Here is a 19,340-nt window from a genome sequence, read left to right on the forward strand (position 1 = left end):
CAGTATTTGAGGGCTGGATCTCAGCGCAGTTCCTATGGTTGTTTGGGTACTGGTTGCATACTCGTCTAGTGGAAGCTGTCCTCTCCCCTTTCTGAAAAGCTGGATTGCTTATCCTTCTCATCTGTAGTTTGTGCCATCAAATGCTTGTGAAGTACTTGAGTCCCTTTAAAATTGAATGTACAGTAGTGTACATTGGAACTACTATGAGCAGAAAGGGCTGCATTATTTGTAACTCTGTTATATGTAACAAGATCTAGAGAACAGTTTTAATATAATCCCATTACATAGAAATGCACAGAGGGATCTCTTTCCCTGTAATCTGTGGGATGCAAAGTGGTCCTCATAGTGGTTAGCACTGCATGGGAGAGGGAAAGGGCTCTTCTACAGTTCAATCTCAGTAATTACTACAGGTTATATGGACCATTTCCCATTCCAGTCCTCCTGTCCCTATACAGCTAACCCCAAACCTTCTCTGCAGAATGTGTAGAGATTGGATATACCACAAAGGAATATTAGCACAGTCCTGACATTCACGTTTTGGGCGATGCCCCAGAGGGGCTTCTGATTTCTTCAGAAACTGCTAGCACTGTAGCTACTGCTGGCTATTTTCTCTCCCATTTGGGTGAATCCTGTTCAGTGCTTTCCAGGGTGGGCGAATGACTTCCCCCTCCCATAACAACCACCTGCTGCTTTAGTGACAGGTTGCAAAGGATCCGATGGCTGCTGTTCCGATTGTATCACTTCATGCTCTGACCGTCACTTTCATCTTGAAAATCTGTCGCTCAGTTACTCTGGGTTGAGTGGCAGAGTAGTTGAATATCAGAATCACTGTTCCAATATTAATACTAGAACACCTGTTATTATTATTTACTTATTGTTTTGGCAGGCATCACCAGGTGGTGCTGTAACACATAGTCTTCCAAAGTGTGTTTTTGAGTTTGTGAGCAATTGGGAAGACAGACTGTGGTATTGTTAGCTTAGGGGTATGTGAGGTTTTCTGTAAAGTCAGCCTGGGGAGAGGATACTTTGCGAGCAGCAGGAGCGATTGCTCTCAGCCTTGGGCTCTGATTAGAGTTAAGTCTTGAAGCAGAGTTGCTTCCTGTAAACCAGGACTGAGAGTCCTGGAGGAAGGGATTGCCCTGCATGCTGTTTGGATGATCTCATTTCAGGACTGGTGTATATGTGTAAATAAAGCACATTACACTTAGAGCTTGCCAGACTCTGTGTGACTAGACTTCTCTACTGGGAAGCTGACCTAGAAGGTCCTGGACATCTGCTGCGACTCAGCAGAGCGGGGACACTGGTGTTGGAAGAAGGGGTAGCACTATGTGTAGCATGCCCAGCGTGTCAGGCACTTTTGAGAGCTGCATACCAAGAATTCAGCAGGAACTAAAGGCAAGACTCTGGTCGATTGGGTGACGAGTCCCATTAACTTACAACTGTAAGTTGGAGACTTGGACATATGATGCAGTTTCTACAGCACAAAATGTAGTTAGAAGCCAAACTTTCAGCAGGGATGGTAGCCAACATCTGAATGTGGGCAGCACAACTGTGATGTTTCTTTAAGGTGTCTTGTAGTGCTTTATAGGTATTCTTTTGAAGAACAGTGTGACTTTTCAATGCTCAGGTGGGATTTGGCCTGACACCCCTAGAGATTCAGATACTGTGGAGATGAAGACCATAAAAGTACACAGCTAGGTATAGAGACCAAAGTTCTCTCTCCTTTTGGCCAAGAAGAACAGGTACAGCATGGGCCACAGCGGTGCTGACTTCTCCTACCATGCTGTAAGAGTGCCTCGGGCTTGACCTGATGGGAGCCACCAGTGGGCATGAAAGAGGAGTTCATTCCACGTGGGCAGTTCAGGCTGTACCTTCTCTGCTGTTCCTGCCAATGGGTACCATCTACCATCGTGGTCCTTTGTGCAACTGGAACCAAGTTGGAATGGCTCATTCAAGAATGACCACCAGAGGCTAACAACATTTGGTTGCTACCAACTGGATCTGAATCCTGGCGCTCCAGCATCGTGAAGGGTTCTGAGGATTTCTGCAATTGGCTTTTGTTTTAATAAATGCTGTTAGGTTTAAGAGAACCTTCTATCATATTCCTCTAATCTGCTTCTCATTTTAAGGGGAAAAGCTTGCACTGAAAAAGATCAAATGAGTTGCTTTACTTTTCTCCTTCAGATTCAGTGTTATGGGAAAGGCTGGTAAGTTATGTAAACTTGAGCTCTAAAAATGAAATTGTGGAAACAATGGTATGTGAGGACAATGCTGACTTGTTATGACAACTGGAATTCCACTATCCAGTTGCCATAACAACTTGATGCAATCTTTAAATATAGAAACATGTGTTACCCCCTAAGCCCCCTGCTAATTGCTCTTTGGTAACAAAGAAACAAGGTGTTTTTGCTTCCTCTACATACAGTCTGCCGTGGGCCAAAATGTCAGAAATGATGTCAGCATTACAGCAATGTAAATGCTATTAAATACAATTTGCCAGGTCAAGAGACCTCTTATAACTCGTTAAGTTACTGTGCTCCATTCAGAGACAGAAGGTTCAGATTCCAAATATTCGTTTAACACAATGAAACCCTATGACAGGTTGATTTAAAAGACAAAAGATCATCAGGCAAGACTGGAGAAAATTTGACTCATTTTCCCCATCGAGTCACCATTCCTTTCTCAACAGCAATAGCAGCTCAGCGCCTCATGTCACATCTGGCTCTGGGACAGGTTGGGTCGTTTTTAATGCTATCGCGATACTGCAGTAAGAGAGTCAAAGTTGGGGTGCGCAGGGGGCAAATCTTGGCAGCTCAGTTGTCATTTGAAGTTGAGCTTATTCCATGCAAAGGTATACAGGGACCTGATGCCATTTTTGCACCGAAGGGTTCATTGAAAAAAACCCAAGGGGACTGGTTTGTGTGTATGGTAGAGCGACCTGCTCCCAAATCCTGCAGCTGAATCACACGTAAGGGTTCCAGTGAACTAAATCTGTCTCCCTAGAGGCAGGTCCTATAGCTTAGAGTTGAGGTACATCGATAGGGCAGGGGGGGACAACTTGCACCATCGTTGCATGTGCAGCTCCTGTTTTGTGGATAAACTCAGGACTTCAGTCTCCAGGGTTGTCAATTCATCACTTTCCACCAGCACTGAATTCAGGCTGTTGGTGGATTTTTGTCTATGCCCATTAATCTGGGGGAATTTATAGCTCCCTTTTTCTCCTAGCGTGAAATGTGTTTCTCCATTTATGATGATGAGACACTTCCCAGGCTACAAAAATGTTTTTCTTCCTTTATACTTGTCAAGGACACGACCAGGACGTGGGCAGTTAGGCCTAATGGACAGAGCCCTAGGGGTAGCCAGGCCCGGAGGTTAGAATGGAGCTGAACTGGAGTCAAGATTCGGGACCACAGAATACATGGGGCTATAATTGAGAACAGAGCTGAGGGTCAGGGCCATGGATTGGAATCTGAATGCCAGAACCAATGGGTGAGCCAGAGATTTGGTCGGAAAGCAGAGCTGGGGTGTCAAGGATGGAGAAGGGTATGGGTTGAAGTGGGCACAGGGGCAGGCAGAGAGGTAGCAAGTGCAGGAGGCAGGACCAAGCCAGCTGTGGGTAGGGAAGATGTTGAGCAGTCAGCGAGCGCTGGCTGTTGCTGGATTAAATAGTAGCTAGCTCCACCCCTCCACCAAGCAGGAAGTGAAGTCAATCAGGCAGCCCCCATTAGGATCCCTGTGGCCAGTGTGTTGCTAGGAGACTGCCCCTGCTGCAGCTGGCTCCCTGTCAATATTTGATCACAGTCTTTAAATACCTACACGGGAAAGAGATTTCTGACTGCAAACAGCTCTTTAATCGAGCAGAAAAAGGCATAATTAGATGAAGCATAGCAAGATCTTGCTGAAGACCTAAGGGTATGATGGATCCTCCGTCATTCAAAGTCTTTAAAAATCCACACTGGACATTTTGCTGAAAGACATGCTATAGCTCACCCACAAGCTATGGGCACAGATCTTCTGCTGGTGTAAATTAACAGAGCTCTAGTAGCTTTACTGCAGCTCTGACAATTTACAGCTGAGGGTCTGCCTCATGGGCCCTATGCAAGAATTACTGGGGGGAAAAGTGTCCTGTGGCCTGTGTTATGCAGGACATCTTCATAGATTATCATAATGGCCCCTTCTGGCCTGGAAATCTAGGAATCAGTGTTTGCTGGGCTTATATAATAGTCCTGCCGAAGAACGTGCCAGAGAAAACATTTAACAGGTTGAGATGCTAACCAAGAGTACTGCAAGGGAAAACTGAACCAAAAAGAGCTGTGACTGACTCTACCATTGGCTATCATAGCGAGAGGGGGCAACAAAGCTTGGAGGAGTGAAACAGCCCGGACCAACCTAGCTTACTTAGTGCTGCAAACACTTCATCCAATGAAGTGAGCTGTAGCTCACGAAAGCTTATGCTCAGATAAATTGGTTAGTCTCTAAGGTGCCACAAGTCCTCCTTTTTTTTTTTGCGGATACAGACTAACATGGCTGCTACTCTGAAACTTTTGTAGTAGAGACACAGCTCCTGTAATTGCTGGAAAATGAAGTGGGAGAAAGGTCTGATGCCAGAGGCATTGCTGCACACTGTGAAAGCCTAGAGACCAAACATGTGAAAGGATCATAGCATGTAATGGTGTCCCCGTCACCCTTTCAGGTGTCAGTGCATTGATTCTACAGGACAATGCCTGGCTCCAGCTGGATAACTCATCTAGGCTGGGTCCTGTCAGCTCCCTAGTGCTTCTTCTTGTGGACTAATATTTTCCCATTTGAGCTCCCAGAACGTGGCCTCAGAATATTGGTGCTGCGTCTGCAGATACAAGGAGGCCAAGACTAGTGCTGCTCCATAGACTGGCCTTGTTAGGGGCGTAAGCAGCGGTCACCTGCAACTATTTTCCGGCTGAAGTGCACTTACCTCCAAGATACGCCTGAACCCTGCTGGCTGCCCAAGTGAAAGATATGAGCTGATGTCACAGTCCAGAACGCAGCCCTGCCATGGAGCCAGAGTGAAAAATGCCATTCCTGTTGCTTGAGTGTCCTTAGGAATCTCACAGAATAGTTCAGCAGCCAAGTACATACACCAGAGAGGTATTATGTCCAGTACAGTTTGTTTGCTTGCTCTTTGGATAGTTAGCACTAATTAAACTTCCCATGTGCAACTAAATGAATAACTTAGGAACCTATACCTGAAATAGGCTCCCTGGAATCCCAGGTTTGATTCCCAGCAGGGCTGCCTCAAGCCCTTCATTCTGCAGAGATAGATATGTATTAGTAGGCACATCAATGTAGGCAAGTATCGCCGGACTATGTGGCTCTAGGAAGAAGGATAAAGGAGCTGGAGGCACAAGTGGTGTTCTCGTCCATCCTCCCCGTGGAAGGAAAAGGCCTAGGTAGGGACCGTCGAATCGTGGAAGTCAACGAATGGCTACGCAGGTGGTGTCGGAGAGAAGGCTTTGGATTCTTTGACCATGGGATGGTGTTCCATGAAGGAGGAGTGCTGGGCAGAGATGGGCTCCATCTTACGAAGAGAGGGAAGAGCATCTTTGCCAGCAGGCTGGCTAACCTAGTGAGGAGGGCTTTAAACTAGGTTCACCGGGGGAAGGAGACCAAAGCCCTGAGGTAAGTGGGAAAGCGGGATACCGGGAGGAAGCACAGGCAGGAATGTCTGTGAGGGGAGGGCTCCTGCCTCATACTGGGAATGAGGGGCGATCAACAGGTTATCTCAAGTGCTTATATACAAATGCACAAAGCCTTGGAAACAAGCAGGGGGAACTGGAGGTCCTGGTGATGTCAAGGAACTATGACGTGATCGGAATAACAGAGACTTGGTGGGATAACTCACATGACTGGAGTACTGTCATGAATGGTTATAAACTGTTCAGGAAGGACAGGCAGGGCAGAAAAGGTGGGGGAGTAGCACTGTATGTAAGGGAGCAGTATGACTGCTCAGAGCTCCGGTACGAAACTGCAGAAAAACCTGAGTGTCTCTGGATTAAGTTTAGAAGTGTGTGCAACAAGAGTGATGTAGTGGTGGGAGTCTGCTATAGACCACCGGACCAGGGGGATGAGGTAGATGAGGCTTTCTTCCGGCAGCTCACGGAAGCTACTAGATCGCATGCCCTGATTCTCATGGGTGACTTTAATTTTCCTGATATCTGCTGGGAGAGCAATACAGCGGTGCATAGACAATCCAGGAAGTTTTTGGAAAGCGTAGGGGACAATTTCCTGGCGCAAGTGCTAGAGGAGCCAACTAGGGGGGGCGCTTTTCTTGACCTGCTGCTCACAAACCGCGTAGAATTAGTGGGGGAAGCAAAAGTGGATGGGAATCTGGGAGGCAGTGACCATGAGTTGGTTGAGTTCAGGATCCTGACGCAGGGAAGAAAGGTAAGCAGCAGGATACGAACCCTGGACTCCCGGAAAGCAGACTTCGACTCCCTCAGGGAACGGATGGCCAGGATCCCCTGGGGGACTATCTTGAAGGGGAAAGGAGTCCAGGAGAGCTGGCTGTATTTCAAGGAATCCCTGTTGAGGTTACAGGGACAAACCATCCCGATGAGTCGAAAGAATAGTAAATATGGCAGGCGACCAGCTTGGCTTAATGGTGAAATCCTAGCGGATCTTAAACATAAAAAAGAGGCTTTCAAGAAGTGGAAGGTTGGACATATGACCAGGGAAGAGTATAAAAATATTGCTCGGGCATGTAGGAATGATATCAGGAGGGCCAAATCGCACCTAGAGCTGCAGCTAGCCAGAGATGTCAAGAGTAACAAGAAGGGTTTCTTCAGGTATGTTGGCAACAAGAAGAAAGCCAAGGAAAGTGTGGGCCCCTTACTGAATGAGGGAGGCAACCTAGTGACAGAGGATGTGGAAAAAGCTAATGTACTCAATGCTTTTTTTGCCTCTGTTTTCACTAACAAGGTCAGCTCCCAGACTGCTGCGCTGGGCATCGCAAAATGGGGAAGAGATGGCCAGCCCTCTGTGGAGATAGAGGTGGTTAGGGACTATTTAGAAAAGCTGGACGTGCACAAGTCCATGGGGCCGGACGAGTTGCATCCGAGAGTGCTGAAGGAATTGGCGGCTGTGATTGCAGAGCCATTGGCCATTATCTTTGAAAACTCGTGGCGAACGGGGGAAGTCCCAGATGACTGGAAAAAGGCTAATGTAGTGCCAATCTTTAAAAAAGGGAAGAAGGAGGATCCTGGGAACTACAGGCCAGTCAGCCTCACCTCAGTCCCTGGAAAAATCATGGAGCAGGTCCTCAAAGAATCAATCCTGAAGCACTTGCATGAGAGGAAAGTGATCAGGAACAGCCAGCATGGATTCACCAAGGGAAGGTCATGCCTGACTAATCTAATCGCCTTTTATGATGAGATTACTGGTTCTGTGGATGAAGGGAAAGCAGTGGATGTATTGTTTCTTGACTTTAGCAAAGCTTTTGACACGGTCTCCCACAGTATTCTTGTCAGCAAGTTAAGGAAGTATGGGCTGGAAGAATGCACTATAAGGTGGGTAGAAAGCTGGCTAGATTGTTGGGCTCAACGGGTAGTTATCAATGGCTCCATGTCTAGTTGGCAGCCGGTATCAAGTGGAGTGCCCCAAGGGTCGGTCCTGGGGCCGGTTTTGTTCAATATCTTCATAAATGATCTGGAGGATGGTGTGGATTGCACTCTCAGCAAATTTGTGGATGATACTAAACTGGGAGGAGTGGTAGATATGCTGGAGGGGAGGGATAGGATACAGAAGGACCTAGACAAATTGGAGGATTGGGCCAAAAGAAATCTGATGAGGTTCAATAAGGATAAGTGCAGGGTCCTGCACTTAGGACGGAAGAACCCAATGCACAGCTCCAGACTAGGGACCGAATGGCTAGGCAGCAGTTCTGCGGAAAAGGACCTAGGGGTGACAGTGGACGAGAAGCTGGATATGAGTCAGCAGTGTGCCCTTGTTGCCAAGAAGGCCAATGGCATTTTGGGATGTATAAGTAGGGGCATAGCGAGCAGATCGAGGGACGTGATCGTTCCCCTCTATTCTACATTGGTGAGGCCTCATCTGGCGTACTGTGTCCAGTTTTGGGCCCCACACTACAAGAAGGATGTGGATAAATTGGAGAGAGTCCAGCGAAGGGCAACAAAAATGATTAGGGGTCTGGAACACATGACTTATGAGGAGAGGCTGAGGGAACTGGGATTGTTTAGCCTGCAGAAGAGAAGAATGAGGGGGGATTTGATAGCTGCTTTCAACTACCTGAAAGGGGGTTCCAAAGAGGATGGCTCTAGACTGTTCTCAATGGTAGCAGATGACAGAACGAGGAGTAATGGTCTCAAGCTGCAGTGGGGGAGGTTTAGATTGGATATTAGGAAAAACTTTTTCACTAAGAGGGTGGTGAAACACTGGAATGCGTTACCTAGGGAGGTGGTAGAATCTCCTTCCTTAGAGGTTTTTAAGGTCAGGCTTGACAAAGCCCTGGCTGGGATGATTTAACTGGGAATTGGTCCTGCTTCGAGCAGGGGGTTGGACTAGATGACCTTCTGGGGTCCCTTCCAACCCTTATATTCTATGATTCTATGATTCTATGATCACCATCGCCATGTTACAAATGGTGAAAGGAGACAGAGCAAGGTCAAATGACTTGCCTGAGTTCACATAGTCAGTCACTGGCAGAACCCACATCTCCTGATTTCTGGTTTGGTGCCATCGACACTGGACCAAGCTGCCTCTCCTAATGATTTTCAGAATTTGTCAACACAAGTGCACAAATTTAACATACTCAGGCTATTCCGTACTCCTCTACCCTTCAGTGTATTTGTTAGTCAGGGCCAATTCCCACAGCCTTTCTTCAGGGGAAACTCCGTTTTAAAGAAATAAGTTTTGGTCCACATAAGCAATGCTAGGACAGTCAGCTGGTGCCCTAATAGGTGAGAAAGACCAGCCTCAATGGTGGATTTTCCTGCTAGTTGATTATAGGCCCTTTAACCATTGTATTAGAATAGGTGAAAAAGCAGAATTCCGAGCGGGAATGATAGACCAGTGAACTATGTGTTTGCATTACCTTGCATGACTAAAGGATTCAGCATATGAGTCACCGAGCTGAAAATACGCAGCATGGCAAGGGTTAAAGCAGGACAGATGTTTGCATGATTTCAAAGGTGAGCATCGGGGAATGATTGGGTTTGTTTCCAGCTGGATGAGATCATTGAAGACTCTCCATTTCAAAGCTGTTTGCCAGTATGGAAGAAACTCTTGATTGTGTCTGTTATGGTGGATCATCATACATCTGTGGCTCAGGGTCTCCACATATGCCAGCATGAGCCTTTGTACCTTGTCGCTTTAGGGGGAGAAACTCAGGCCCTTTCCAAGCCTCATTTTGTGCCATCCCCAGTGGAGTTTGGCACTGCAGGATTGGCGGACTCACATTCGGAAGGTAGAGGCTCCCCCAGCTCCCTAGACAGTCAGCAATGATTCTTTTTCACATTAACAATCACATCCAAGTTACAGTTGAAGATAAAGAATGTATAACTTATTTAAGAGAGAAAATAGATTTAAAAATGAAGAAAACCATTTCTTCCTATGCTCATAAATACTCAATGGCTGCATACTGCACTACTGCAGGGCAGAGAACACACTTTTTGAAGGTCAGAGGTTGAGGTAATCTCCCATCTCAGAACCCATGCTTGTGTGCTTTGCTCTGCTCTCTCTCTCCCAGTCCATACCAGAGTTCCTTGGAAAAGTAGTGTCTTCTCATGTCCCTAAAATCTAGTTAGGTCTCCCTAGATAGGGAAGTCCATATCCGTGTTTTCCCCAGCACACTGCTCTTTTGACCTATATTCTCCAGTCTTCACTTGGAAAGCATGGAATCAAAGGACTGGAAGGGACCTCAAGAGGTCATCTAGTCCAGTCCCCTGCACTCATGGCAGGATTAAGTATTATCTAGACCATCCCTTACAGATGTTTCATCATAGGCTCCCCTACTTCTTAGAATGTCTTCCAATCAGTGTATAGAAAGCCTCTAATGTTCTCTCTACAACAGCATTTCAGGTGATACCAGAATACAAATATACAGCAAGTGATTGTCTCTGTGTTCAGAGATAGCCATCTGCTCCCGTGGGACAGAGAATAACTGGGTGAGAGAAATGCGTTCTTATTTTTCAGAAATTTAAATACGACAGATTCCTCAATGCAGACAAAACAGAGAAAAGGGATTTCTATAAAGGAGGGGAAAGGCTCAAGTATTACAACATGCCGTGGGGAGCAGGAATTAACACATGTATTGGGAAGTTCCATGCAGTCAATAGCATCAAACAGTAAGTAAATACAAAGAGTCTATGAAACTTAGTTATTCTGGCCATTTGTCATTTTAATATCCAGGATAAGAACCCTCTTGTTCTATAAAACTTGGACTTCCGTTTAAAAAAAAAATAGCAAAACAAATAATATTTATCTAATGCCTCCGGCATCTACTTTGTATAAATACAGGTTGAGACCATTTGTAAATTCTGTATCTACTCTTCAATAACCCATATAAACTCTTCTGGAAAACCGTATTTATTTATTTTTTAAATAAGTATTTTTTTAACACCATAGATCACAAAATCTCCAAATGATTTGTGAATTAGTTATTTATGCTGCATAGTATATACTGTGGTGGTAGAGAGGAAATGCTCCCAGGCCTTTCAGTCTACTGTAACTTCATACATATACTGCATACACAAAACTACATCAAAAGAACACGAAGGTTGTAAAGTCAAAGTTATATTAAGGATGCAAAATTTAGGAAAGTCCAGAATTAAGTTTTCGGATGCAACCTGCATTGGGCCCCATTAGGATGCATGCATTAGGATACAATCTTTAATGATATGATCACACAGTATTTTGTCAATAGCACTCCCTCACTTTGTACAATGTATTTTTCCCTCATGTCATTCTTGGAAATGGCTAAACCATTTTTTTCTGAAATTTTCCAAAATAATTCAGCTGGTGGCAGGCACCTGGCATGGAAAAGTCCAATCTGAATGGGTAACGATTGGCAAAGTCGTAAGCAACTGAAAACTGGGTGTTAATAATAGGAAGTATCAGGCAACCTTAACTACAGTCAGAACTACCAGTTCCCTCTATATTTGCCTTCTAAGCAAAGAGAAACTAGTAGATTGTCAATATCATATACTTTACTGACCTGGTCATTTTATCATTTTAGGTTTGTTTTCATCTTGTTAACCAATTTTGACTTGGAACTGAAAGATCCTGAAGCAAGAATCCCAGGGTATGACAAGGGAAGATATGGCTTCGGAATGTTACAGCCGAAGAATGACATCATGATTCGATATAAACTGAAAGATTAGTAAAATAGCAATGGCTTCCCTTCCATCATCCAACTGGTCTCCTCTGTGTTCCTCTGGTTTTTCTGAGAACTGTCATCGAACTGGTTCTAGATCCAAGTAGTATACTTTGGCTTTATTAATTAATCCATTGGGCTGGGGTAATGGTAGCAGTTAGAAAGAACATTAAAAAAAAAGTCACCATTATGTTGGCTTTGTACCTGCTAGACTACAGCTTTAATGCTAACTGACTCTAGTTAATAGGGGAGCTTCAACACACCATACAGTCATTTTTAGTAACTAACCACTAGATAAAGTCAAAGTGAACTTTACATCGTGGAAGCACATTTCAAGGGAGAATATAGCTGTCATAAGCTATTGTGTGTAACTCTCAACCAATTTTGCACATTCATGGAATTTCTTGCAAATCTTTGGGTACAACTAAATATATCTAGCAAAGTCATGACACAGAAAGCTGAGTGTTTATTTCTGAGTAGCTGGGCCATGGCATCCATACAGAGGGTTGGTCTTCCTGCACACCAGCATGAGAGAGAACTTTGGAAAGGAAGATACACTTGAGTGAGTCAGCATCATTAAGCATAAGGTGTCTTAGTGGCACTATCTGACCATTTTGACTGCTGAAGGTAAGGGGCCATTCCAGATCATAGGTTTACAGCCCAGATTATGGGCTGCCCAGACAAACTGCACACAGCACAGGTAGGTAGGAGGGGTGTGTGGTGCAAGAGAGAGTGTTGGAAAGTGACATAATGTTCACCATTTGCATTCTCCTGATCTTGGAGCTGTTGAATGCAGGCTGGTCCCCTTTGGGCTGCTCTAATTTATGGAAGATGTTGATGGCTCCAAAGAGCTGCTGCCCTGTGCCCCCTTTCTTCCAGCCATGCCAACTGCATTGGTAGCAGGGAGAGGCAACAAGGAGGAGAGTTGACATAGAAGCCTCAGCACTGACTCAATGCCACTGAAGGATTCCCATTGTATGAGGCTGACCCTTCTGTCTGTTTATGCTTCGTTTGTGTCCAGAATCCCCTGACAGTGTAGTGCAAAGCCATTGCATCTGTTCCTGGGATCATTTCTGAACAAGAGCAGCTTGATTTGCACATGTTCTCCTCTCAATTTATTTTTGTAAAGAAAATATTTTGGAATCCTTTATTTTTTATTTCAATTTCCAATGGAAAATCATTAATCTATTTTTAACTACAAATATCTGGAAATCATTCACCTAGTGCTGGGTGCTTTTAGAGAGACATAAGCAGGTCTATCCCATTTAAAGTCTATGAACTGAGAAATGTTATGCTGTTTCGTTTATTTTAGCAGAAAGAAGATATATGCATACACATGTACCCAAGAATCGCCCCCTCCACACACCCACATGCATATTCATGTAAATAAAGTTATTCTTTTAGTTAGACAAAAAGCTACATTAAAAGAATGGTAAGGTTGCAAAATCAGACACAAAGTTTGGAAATGCTAGAATGAAAGTTATCTGTGCAACTTTAACTCAGCCCCCTTGTGCATATGCATTTAAATAAAATATATACTGACATGATCAGATATTTTTATATTCAGTTTTCATGGACAATACCATCCTGACAGCCACAAGTCAGCCATATGCAGGAAAGAGCTGATAACATTTGACACTGTGGCACTGTAAGAACCAACCCTTTTACCTCAAAACTTTGAGAGTGAAGTTTTAACAAAACTTTGTTTTCATTACAGGAGGCAGCACTTTTCTTTATGGTCCTGAAAGCAATATACAGCCTAAAAATCTTGCTATTACAATAGAGGTTTCTTTAACCCTCTCTTCTGCAGTGTGGCTGGGGGCCGTCAACCCATCTTAACTAAGATAACACACTATTGTAGCTTGGATATTTCCTTTAGCATTATATACATTTACGATACCCATTAAATTCAACCTGGTAATAGACCTATTAGCTGCTACCCTTTGCCTTCCTAAAGCAATCTCTTTAAAAATCCACATTTTAAACAGAGCAGCTGCTGGCTGGAGAAACGAGTCTAAATTACAGCTGGGAAAGGCACTTTAATGGAACTGATCATCTCTCTCTTAAGTCGTTAGTACATTTCTTTAGAAGAATAAGTTTTATGCTGACCTCATGAATCCCAGAACTAGCAGCTCTTAGACACCACAGTCTGGTAAGGAGGAGGTCTGTCACATCTGGTACCACAGATCCAGAAAGGACCATGTTTGACCTATAAGCTCCTAAGTTGTTTAGGGCCTAATACCTAACAGGTTATCTTTGTCCTCTGTGATACCACAGCAGCCATAGTCAGCTCTGTACGTTCTGCAGTGAGACCAAGAGGACCCTAAACAATGGCTCCCCTTCTTTAAGGCAATGTCCTGTCTCACTGGTGCAAGGACATAGGGGAGATTGTATCAGTTTCTGAGCACACTGGGGATCCATTAGCCATTGTGGTCACACAGGCAGGATGACTAAGGGTTGCTGGCAGTGCTGGCTGGGAAGGGGGAGGGAGAGGCTGGGTGTACTTTACTACTGCTCCAGAAAGAATGGTGCAGAGGAAGGCTGGGGCCAGGACATGCATCCAAGCAATTAGACTGTTCCATTGGCGCCATGGTGTGTCACTGAGCAAGCTGTCTGGATCCCCTGCCTCGCTGTCAGGAAGCTGCTAGGTTGGCCTGCTACTCTACTGCTGTATCTTCTGGGTGTACGGAGGGTAGGCTCCACTCCAACGTGGCCTCTCAACACAGCCCATGATCTGGCCCTGGAACTTACTCCTGGCAAACAGTTTAATGTAGTAAAGTAAAATACATCAATGACTTCAAACAGGGTGAGAACAAGGGGACCGAAAAGAAAAGAAAATTATTCCATTCCATAATGGACGGTGAACCAAGAGGGTGAGAGTCACGTAAGCTGCTGAGTTGACACAAATTTCTGATCCAGAACAGGCTGCAGCTCTATCTAGGACCTCATATAGCCCTCATCACCGTAATATCTAAGCATGAGTGTTAATGGATTTATCCTCATACCACCCCCTACTGAGTAAAGAAGTGTCATTATCCCCATTTTACAGATGGGGAGCTGAGGCACAGAAAGATTAGGTGACCACAGGGAGTCTGTGTCAGCGTCAGGAGCTATATAGATCTCTTCAGTCCCAGTCCATTGCCTTAACTGTAAGACCTTCCTTTAGTCAAGGATGCTTGAAACCAGCCTTTTGGCTTGGCCTAATCGCGCTACCTTCTGTATCCATGGTATAGCACAGTACTGCCTAAAATATGAGTGGTTAGAAATGGAACAGTACTATTAGCTGATCTAGGCAGTGCCCTGTCAATTCAGGAATGTTCCATACAGGACATTAACTACGGTACATAGCATCTTACCATAATCTTTCTAAAAAAATAAATGATAAAATTAACTTGTATATAAGTTTATCTGACGGCTGCAAAAACAGAGATGATCCTGATGCTGTAGCAAAAGGAGAAAGGTGTTTAACTTTCATTAATCTGAGCAGTGCTATCTTAAGTTAATGGAATGATCCTGTTGAAAAAGATCAGATTGTGAAAATCAAATGAATCATGAGCATTGGAAGAAAACAAAGCATTTTTTCAGGGAAAACTATTCTTTAAAACCTTGCAAATTAAATGCTCAATACTGAAAGGCACTGAGTGATTTCTGCAAAGTGTTCAGTGCCCATAACTCTGGAACAATGCAGTGAAGTAACAGAACTGCAGGTGCTTAGCATCTCACAGGGTCAAGCAAGTGGCTTCAGTGTAGTTTTTTGCCACTTTAGCTAGAAAGTTAAGATTCTGTTTGCTTCTTGCCCCCCAGGTAAAAGCTCACATTCTAAAATAACCAAGAGATGAGAAAAGGTAAAATGAGACGGCACAGTGACACAACCCTCTGAATTTCTGAAGGCTTTTCTTTTGTATTTGGAAGAAAAGATAACCCAGTAATTTTTCATACTGTTATAGGTGTGATGTGGCAAGGAACTGTCACTAGGAAAAAACCAGCAGCTGTATGTGATCCTCTGAAATTAAGTAACATTGTACAGTGCACATTTCTGGCAAAAAAGCACACAAGGCAGTTAATCAGATAGATTATAAATACATGATAGCTGTATTACGAAGCTTAATATATTGTATTGAAAGGATACTTCTGTTGCAGTCCATGATCTAAAAAGGATTACAGCTGTTAGGCTTTTCTAAATCTTTCTATGAACAAAGTATGTTAAACAGGCCTTACCCTGCATCTCGGTGGGTGTTGTTTTTTTGTGTGAACTGATCAAGATAGACTTTACGTGTCTTTAGCATGGGGCTGAGACATGCAGAATGCCTCTTAGCTGATGTGATCCTACGATGAACATTAGCCAGTGATTCTGACGCTCAGGAGCCATCTTTGTTTATAGATAGATATATAGATTAGATAGATCATAGAATCATAGAATATCAGGGTTGGAAGGGACCTCAGGAGGTCATCTAGTCCAACCCCCCTGCTCAAAGCAGGACCAATCCCCAACTAAATCATCCCAGCCAGGGCTTTGTCAAGCCTGACCTTAAAAACCTCTGAGGAAGGAGATTCCACTACCTCCTTAGGTAACCCATTCCAGTGCTTCACCACCCTCCTATTGAAAAAGTTTTTCCTAATATCCAACCTAAACCTCCCCCACTGCAATTTGAGACCATTACTCCTTGTTCTGTCATCTGGTATCACTGAGAACAGTCTAGATCCATCCTCTTAGGAAGCCCCTTTCAAGTAGTTAAAAGCAGCTATCAAATTCCCCCTCATGCTTCTCTTCTGCAGACTAAATAATCCCAGTTCCCTCAGCCTCTCCTCATAAGTCATGTGCTCCAGTCCCCTAATCATTTTTGTTGCCCTCTGCTGGACTCTTTCCAATTTTTCCACATCCTTCTTGTAGTGTGGGACCCAAAACTGGACATAGTACTCCAGATGAGGCCTCACCAATGCCGAATAGAGGAGAATGATCACGTCCCTCGATCTGCTGGCAGTGCTCCTACTTATACATCCCAAAATGCCATTGGCCTTCTTGGCAACAAGGGCACACTGTTGACTCATATTCTGCTTCTTGTCCACTGAAACCCCTAGGTCCTTTTCTGCAGAACTGCTGCCTAGCCACTCGGTCCCTGGTCTGTAGCAGTATATGGGATTCTTCCGTCCTAAGTGCAGGACTCTGCACTTGTCCTTGTTGAACCTCATCAGATTTCTTTTGGCCCAATCCTCTAATTTGTCTAGGTCCCTCTGTATCCTAGCCCTCCCCTCCAGCGTATCTACCTCTCCCCCCATTTAGTGTCATCTGCAAACTTGCTGAGGGTGCAATCCACGCCATCCTCCAGATCATTAATGAACAAAAGCGGCCCCAGGACCAACCATTATAGATACGATCTAAATGGCCATAATTTGCAGGATGGGCAAGCTGGTGTGTATCAAATTAAAATCAAACCTCACACTGAAATGTGTGAGGTTCGCTCATTGCTAGTTATTAAGGGCAAAATTACTGTACTTCGTGGTTCTGACTGCAGGGACACAGCGGAATGTAAGGAGGCAGCTTACTCTTCTGGGAAGCTTCCCCAGTGTGCATGGGCATGTGTGTATGGGGCGGAGGGGGGCAGTAAGTGGAGGCGAATGGAATTAACAAAGCCACTACCACCTTCACCCCTACATAGACAGAGGGTGGGGGGAAGGGATGGAGCCTGGGTTCTTCCCTCCCCTACAAATAAACTAATCAGTACAGCTGAGCTGGTACAGAAGAAGAAGTAATATGCTTTTAGTATGGGTTGGTAGCAGCTCCAGGGACCCAAGGAAAGAATAATGATGCTAAGTTTCTTTCTGTGCCATGAAAGATGATGTTAAGGGCTTCAGTTGCAGTGATCCTTTCCTAGGAGAAAGTATGAAAACTTGACCTCTTATTTACCATAAAAAGTCACCCAAATATCAAGAGCCAGATGGCTCATGTGGTTTGTGACCAAAGTATGTATTGAAACAGCCTGCTTTAGTGCAGATTCCAGAAGAGACATAGTTGCTAAAATATGAGCAAAAGTCTACAGTACTTCATTTAGAGGACAATTATAGATTGTTCAAAATGCCTCCTCATTAGGCATACAAAATGCAATATCAGGAGCTTCTGGGTTTGTTAGAGACAATCTATCCAGTCTACTGTAATATTTCAATTGAGGGCCTCCTAAATTAGACTCTTCCTTTGCATCAATCTGCTCAATTGTCAATATTTAATGCACAGTGAAAGACAAAAGCAGAAAGATGCCCGTTTTAAAAAAATAATCCATAATAATTTCTCCTTATGGCTTTTCCTAAAAAAAGTGCATCGCTATTTTTATTTCGCTTGCCGCAGTACCTCAGGCATGATGGGAGCCCCCTTGTGGTAGCACTGTACAAATAATAGAGATCATCTCTGCACAGAAGAGTTTGCAGCCTTAAGAAGATGAAGCATGGGGGAAAGCTAGAGCACAACACAAGAGTGATCGGTGTGATGCCTGTTTGCAGTGTTGCTGTAGCTGTATTGGTCCCAGGATAATAGAGATCAGAGATAGGTGAGCTAATATCTTTTACTGGACCAACTTCTGTTGGTGAGAGAGACAAGCTTTTGAGTTACACAGAACCCAACTTAGCTGTGTGGTGACTGGCATATGTTTTGTTAGTCCCAATTAATAAAACATGACCTGGTTTTCAGTCCTCACTTTTTGCTACTAAAGTCTACAGCTAGTCACCACTGACTTGATTTGTGTTGTTTGGCCTGGTGTTGTTAGCCCTAGCCTACAGCCTGATACCCTTACTCCTGATGGATAGCACCTTACTCCCAAGCAGTCCTGTTGACATCAATGAAGTGCAGTGATACACAGCATAAGAAAGGCTTTCAGAATCTGGCCCAGGATGTTGCTTTTCTTGGTGTTTTTGCCTTTGCCTTTTATCCTATTTCACTTTATTGTGGGCCAGTTTGCGCACCTCTTACTCACATTGATAAGCTGTTATTCCCAAAAGTAATTAATGGAACTACTTGTGTGAGTAGACCTTGATAGCTCAAATAAGGAACTCAGAATCAGACCCTTCATTGATATTATTTAACCCTGGCCTCATTTTTTAAAAATTGTTTAATGACATCTCAAATTGTTTAATGACATATATTGTTCGAGCCAAGAACAGGAACACCATCATCATCTATCTTGTGCATGCTACAAAAATGGGCACATTTAAAAGAGATCATTAGAATTCAGGGGGAATGGTAGTGTCCCATGTGAAGTAGCTTAATCCCAGTCAACCTTCAGAGATAGTTTATTTTAGTCTTCTACATTACACAATGAAGGGAGCACTTTGTGGGAAAAATAGTGTTAGATGAGTTGTTTTAAAAATGATCTTCTTACTCCAATTAATTAAAATGTGATTAATAAAATACACACATTAGAAATGGAAAACAATGCAAATTTTACCCAGAAAGCAGCACACTCAGTCCTGGGAGAATTGAATTTCTTTACACTGCTCAACGGTGACCCCTCTGTCTGATTAAAGGATAGTGGTGACTGACTCCAAGAGAAGCCCCATCAAGACCTTGACAGGTGAAAGAATGAAGAGCATGTGGAGGGGAAACTGAGATATAGTGGAACAGAACAGGGATAACAATCACCAAAAATAAGGTTAAAGAGTGATATAAATTATCCTTGCATTGGATGACCGCAGGGCTCTTTTTAATAGGATACAATGGGGAGGACTTGACCTCCAAATCACAAATTCAAATCCACCTTTGGTTAGTTTGTCTGAAAGTCATTACCATCTGATGGCTGACAGGCGGCTTCCAGGAAACAGTCTGATGGTCTCAGTCCATTTCAGCTTCTAGATGGAAACTGAAAAGAAGAGAAGCTAGTTGGTAATTGCATCTTCTAGGGATTGTTACAACAATTAATTTAAATTTCAAGGTAACTAACTATATTTTCTGTTTAGCAAAGCAAAGGGCAGAATTCGACATTGGTGAGGC

At 44.0% G+C, this 19,340-nt stretch overlaps 1 protein-coding gene across 3 annotated transcripts in view; it reads left to right on the top strand.

The window, feature by feature from the left end:
• PTGIS (prostaglandin I2 synthase) overlaps positions 1-12,915 on the top strand; it is a 61,893-nt gene extending 48,978 nt beyond the window's left edge. For all 3 annotated transcript variants that reach the window (XM_048820450.2, XM_075118772.1, XM_048820449.2), the window contains 2 exons: positions 10,186-10,337; positions 11,228-12,915. In XM_048820450.2, coding sequence (XP_048676407.2) covers positions 10,186-10,337; positions 11,228-11,372 — 297 coding nt within the window. In that variant the 3' untranslated portion in view covers positions 11,373-12,915. The remainder of the gene's footprint in view (positions 1-10,185; positions 10,338-11,227) is intronic.
• The last annotated feature ends 6,425 nt before the right edge of the window (positions 12,916-19,340 follow it).

This window comes from Caretta caretta, chromosome 13 (genome assembly GCF_965140235.1).
Source record: "Caretta caretta isolate rCarCar2 chromosome 13, rCarCar1.hap1, whole genome shotgun sequence".
NCBI classification, from domain to species: Eukaryota; Metazoa; Chordata; order Testudines; family Cheloniidae; genus Caretta; species Caretta caretta.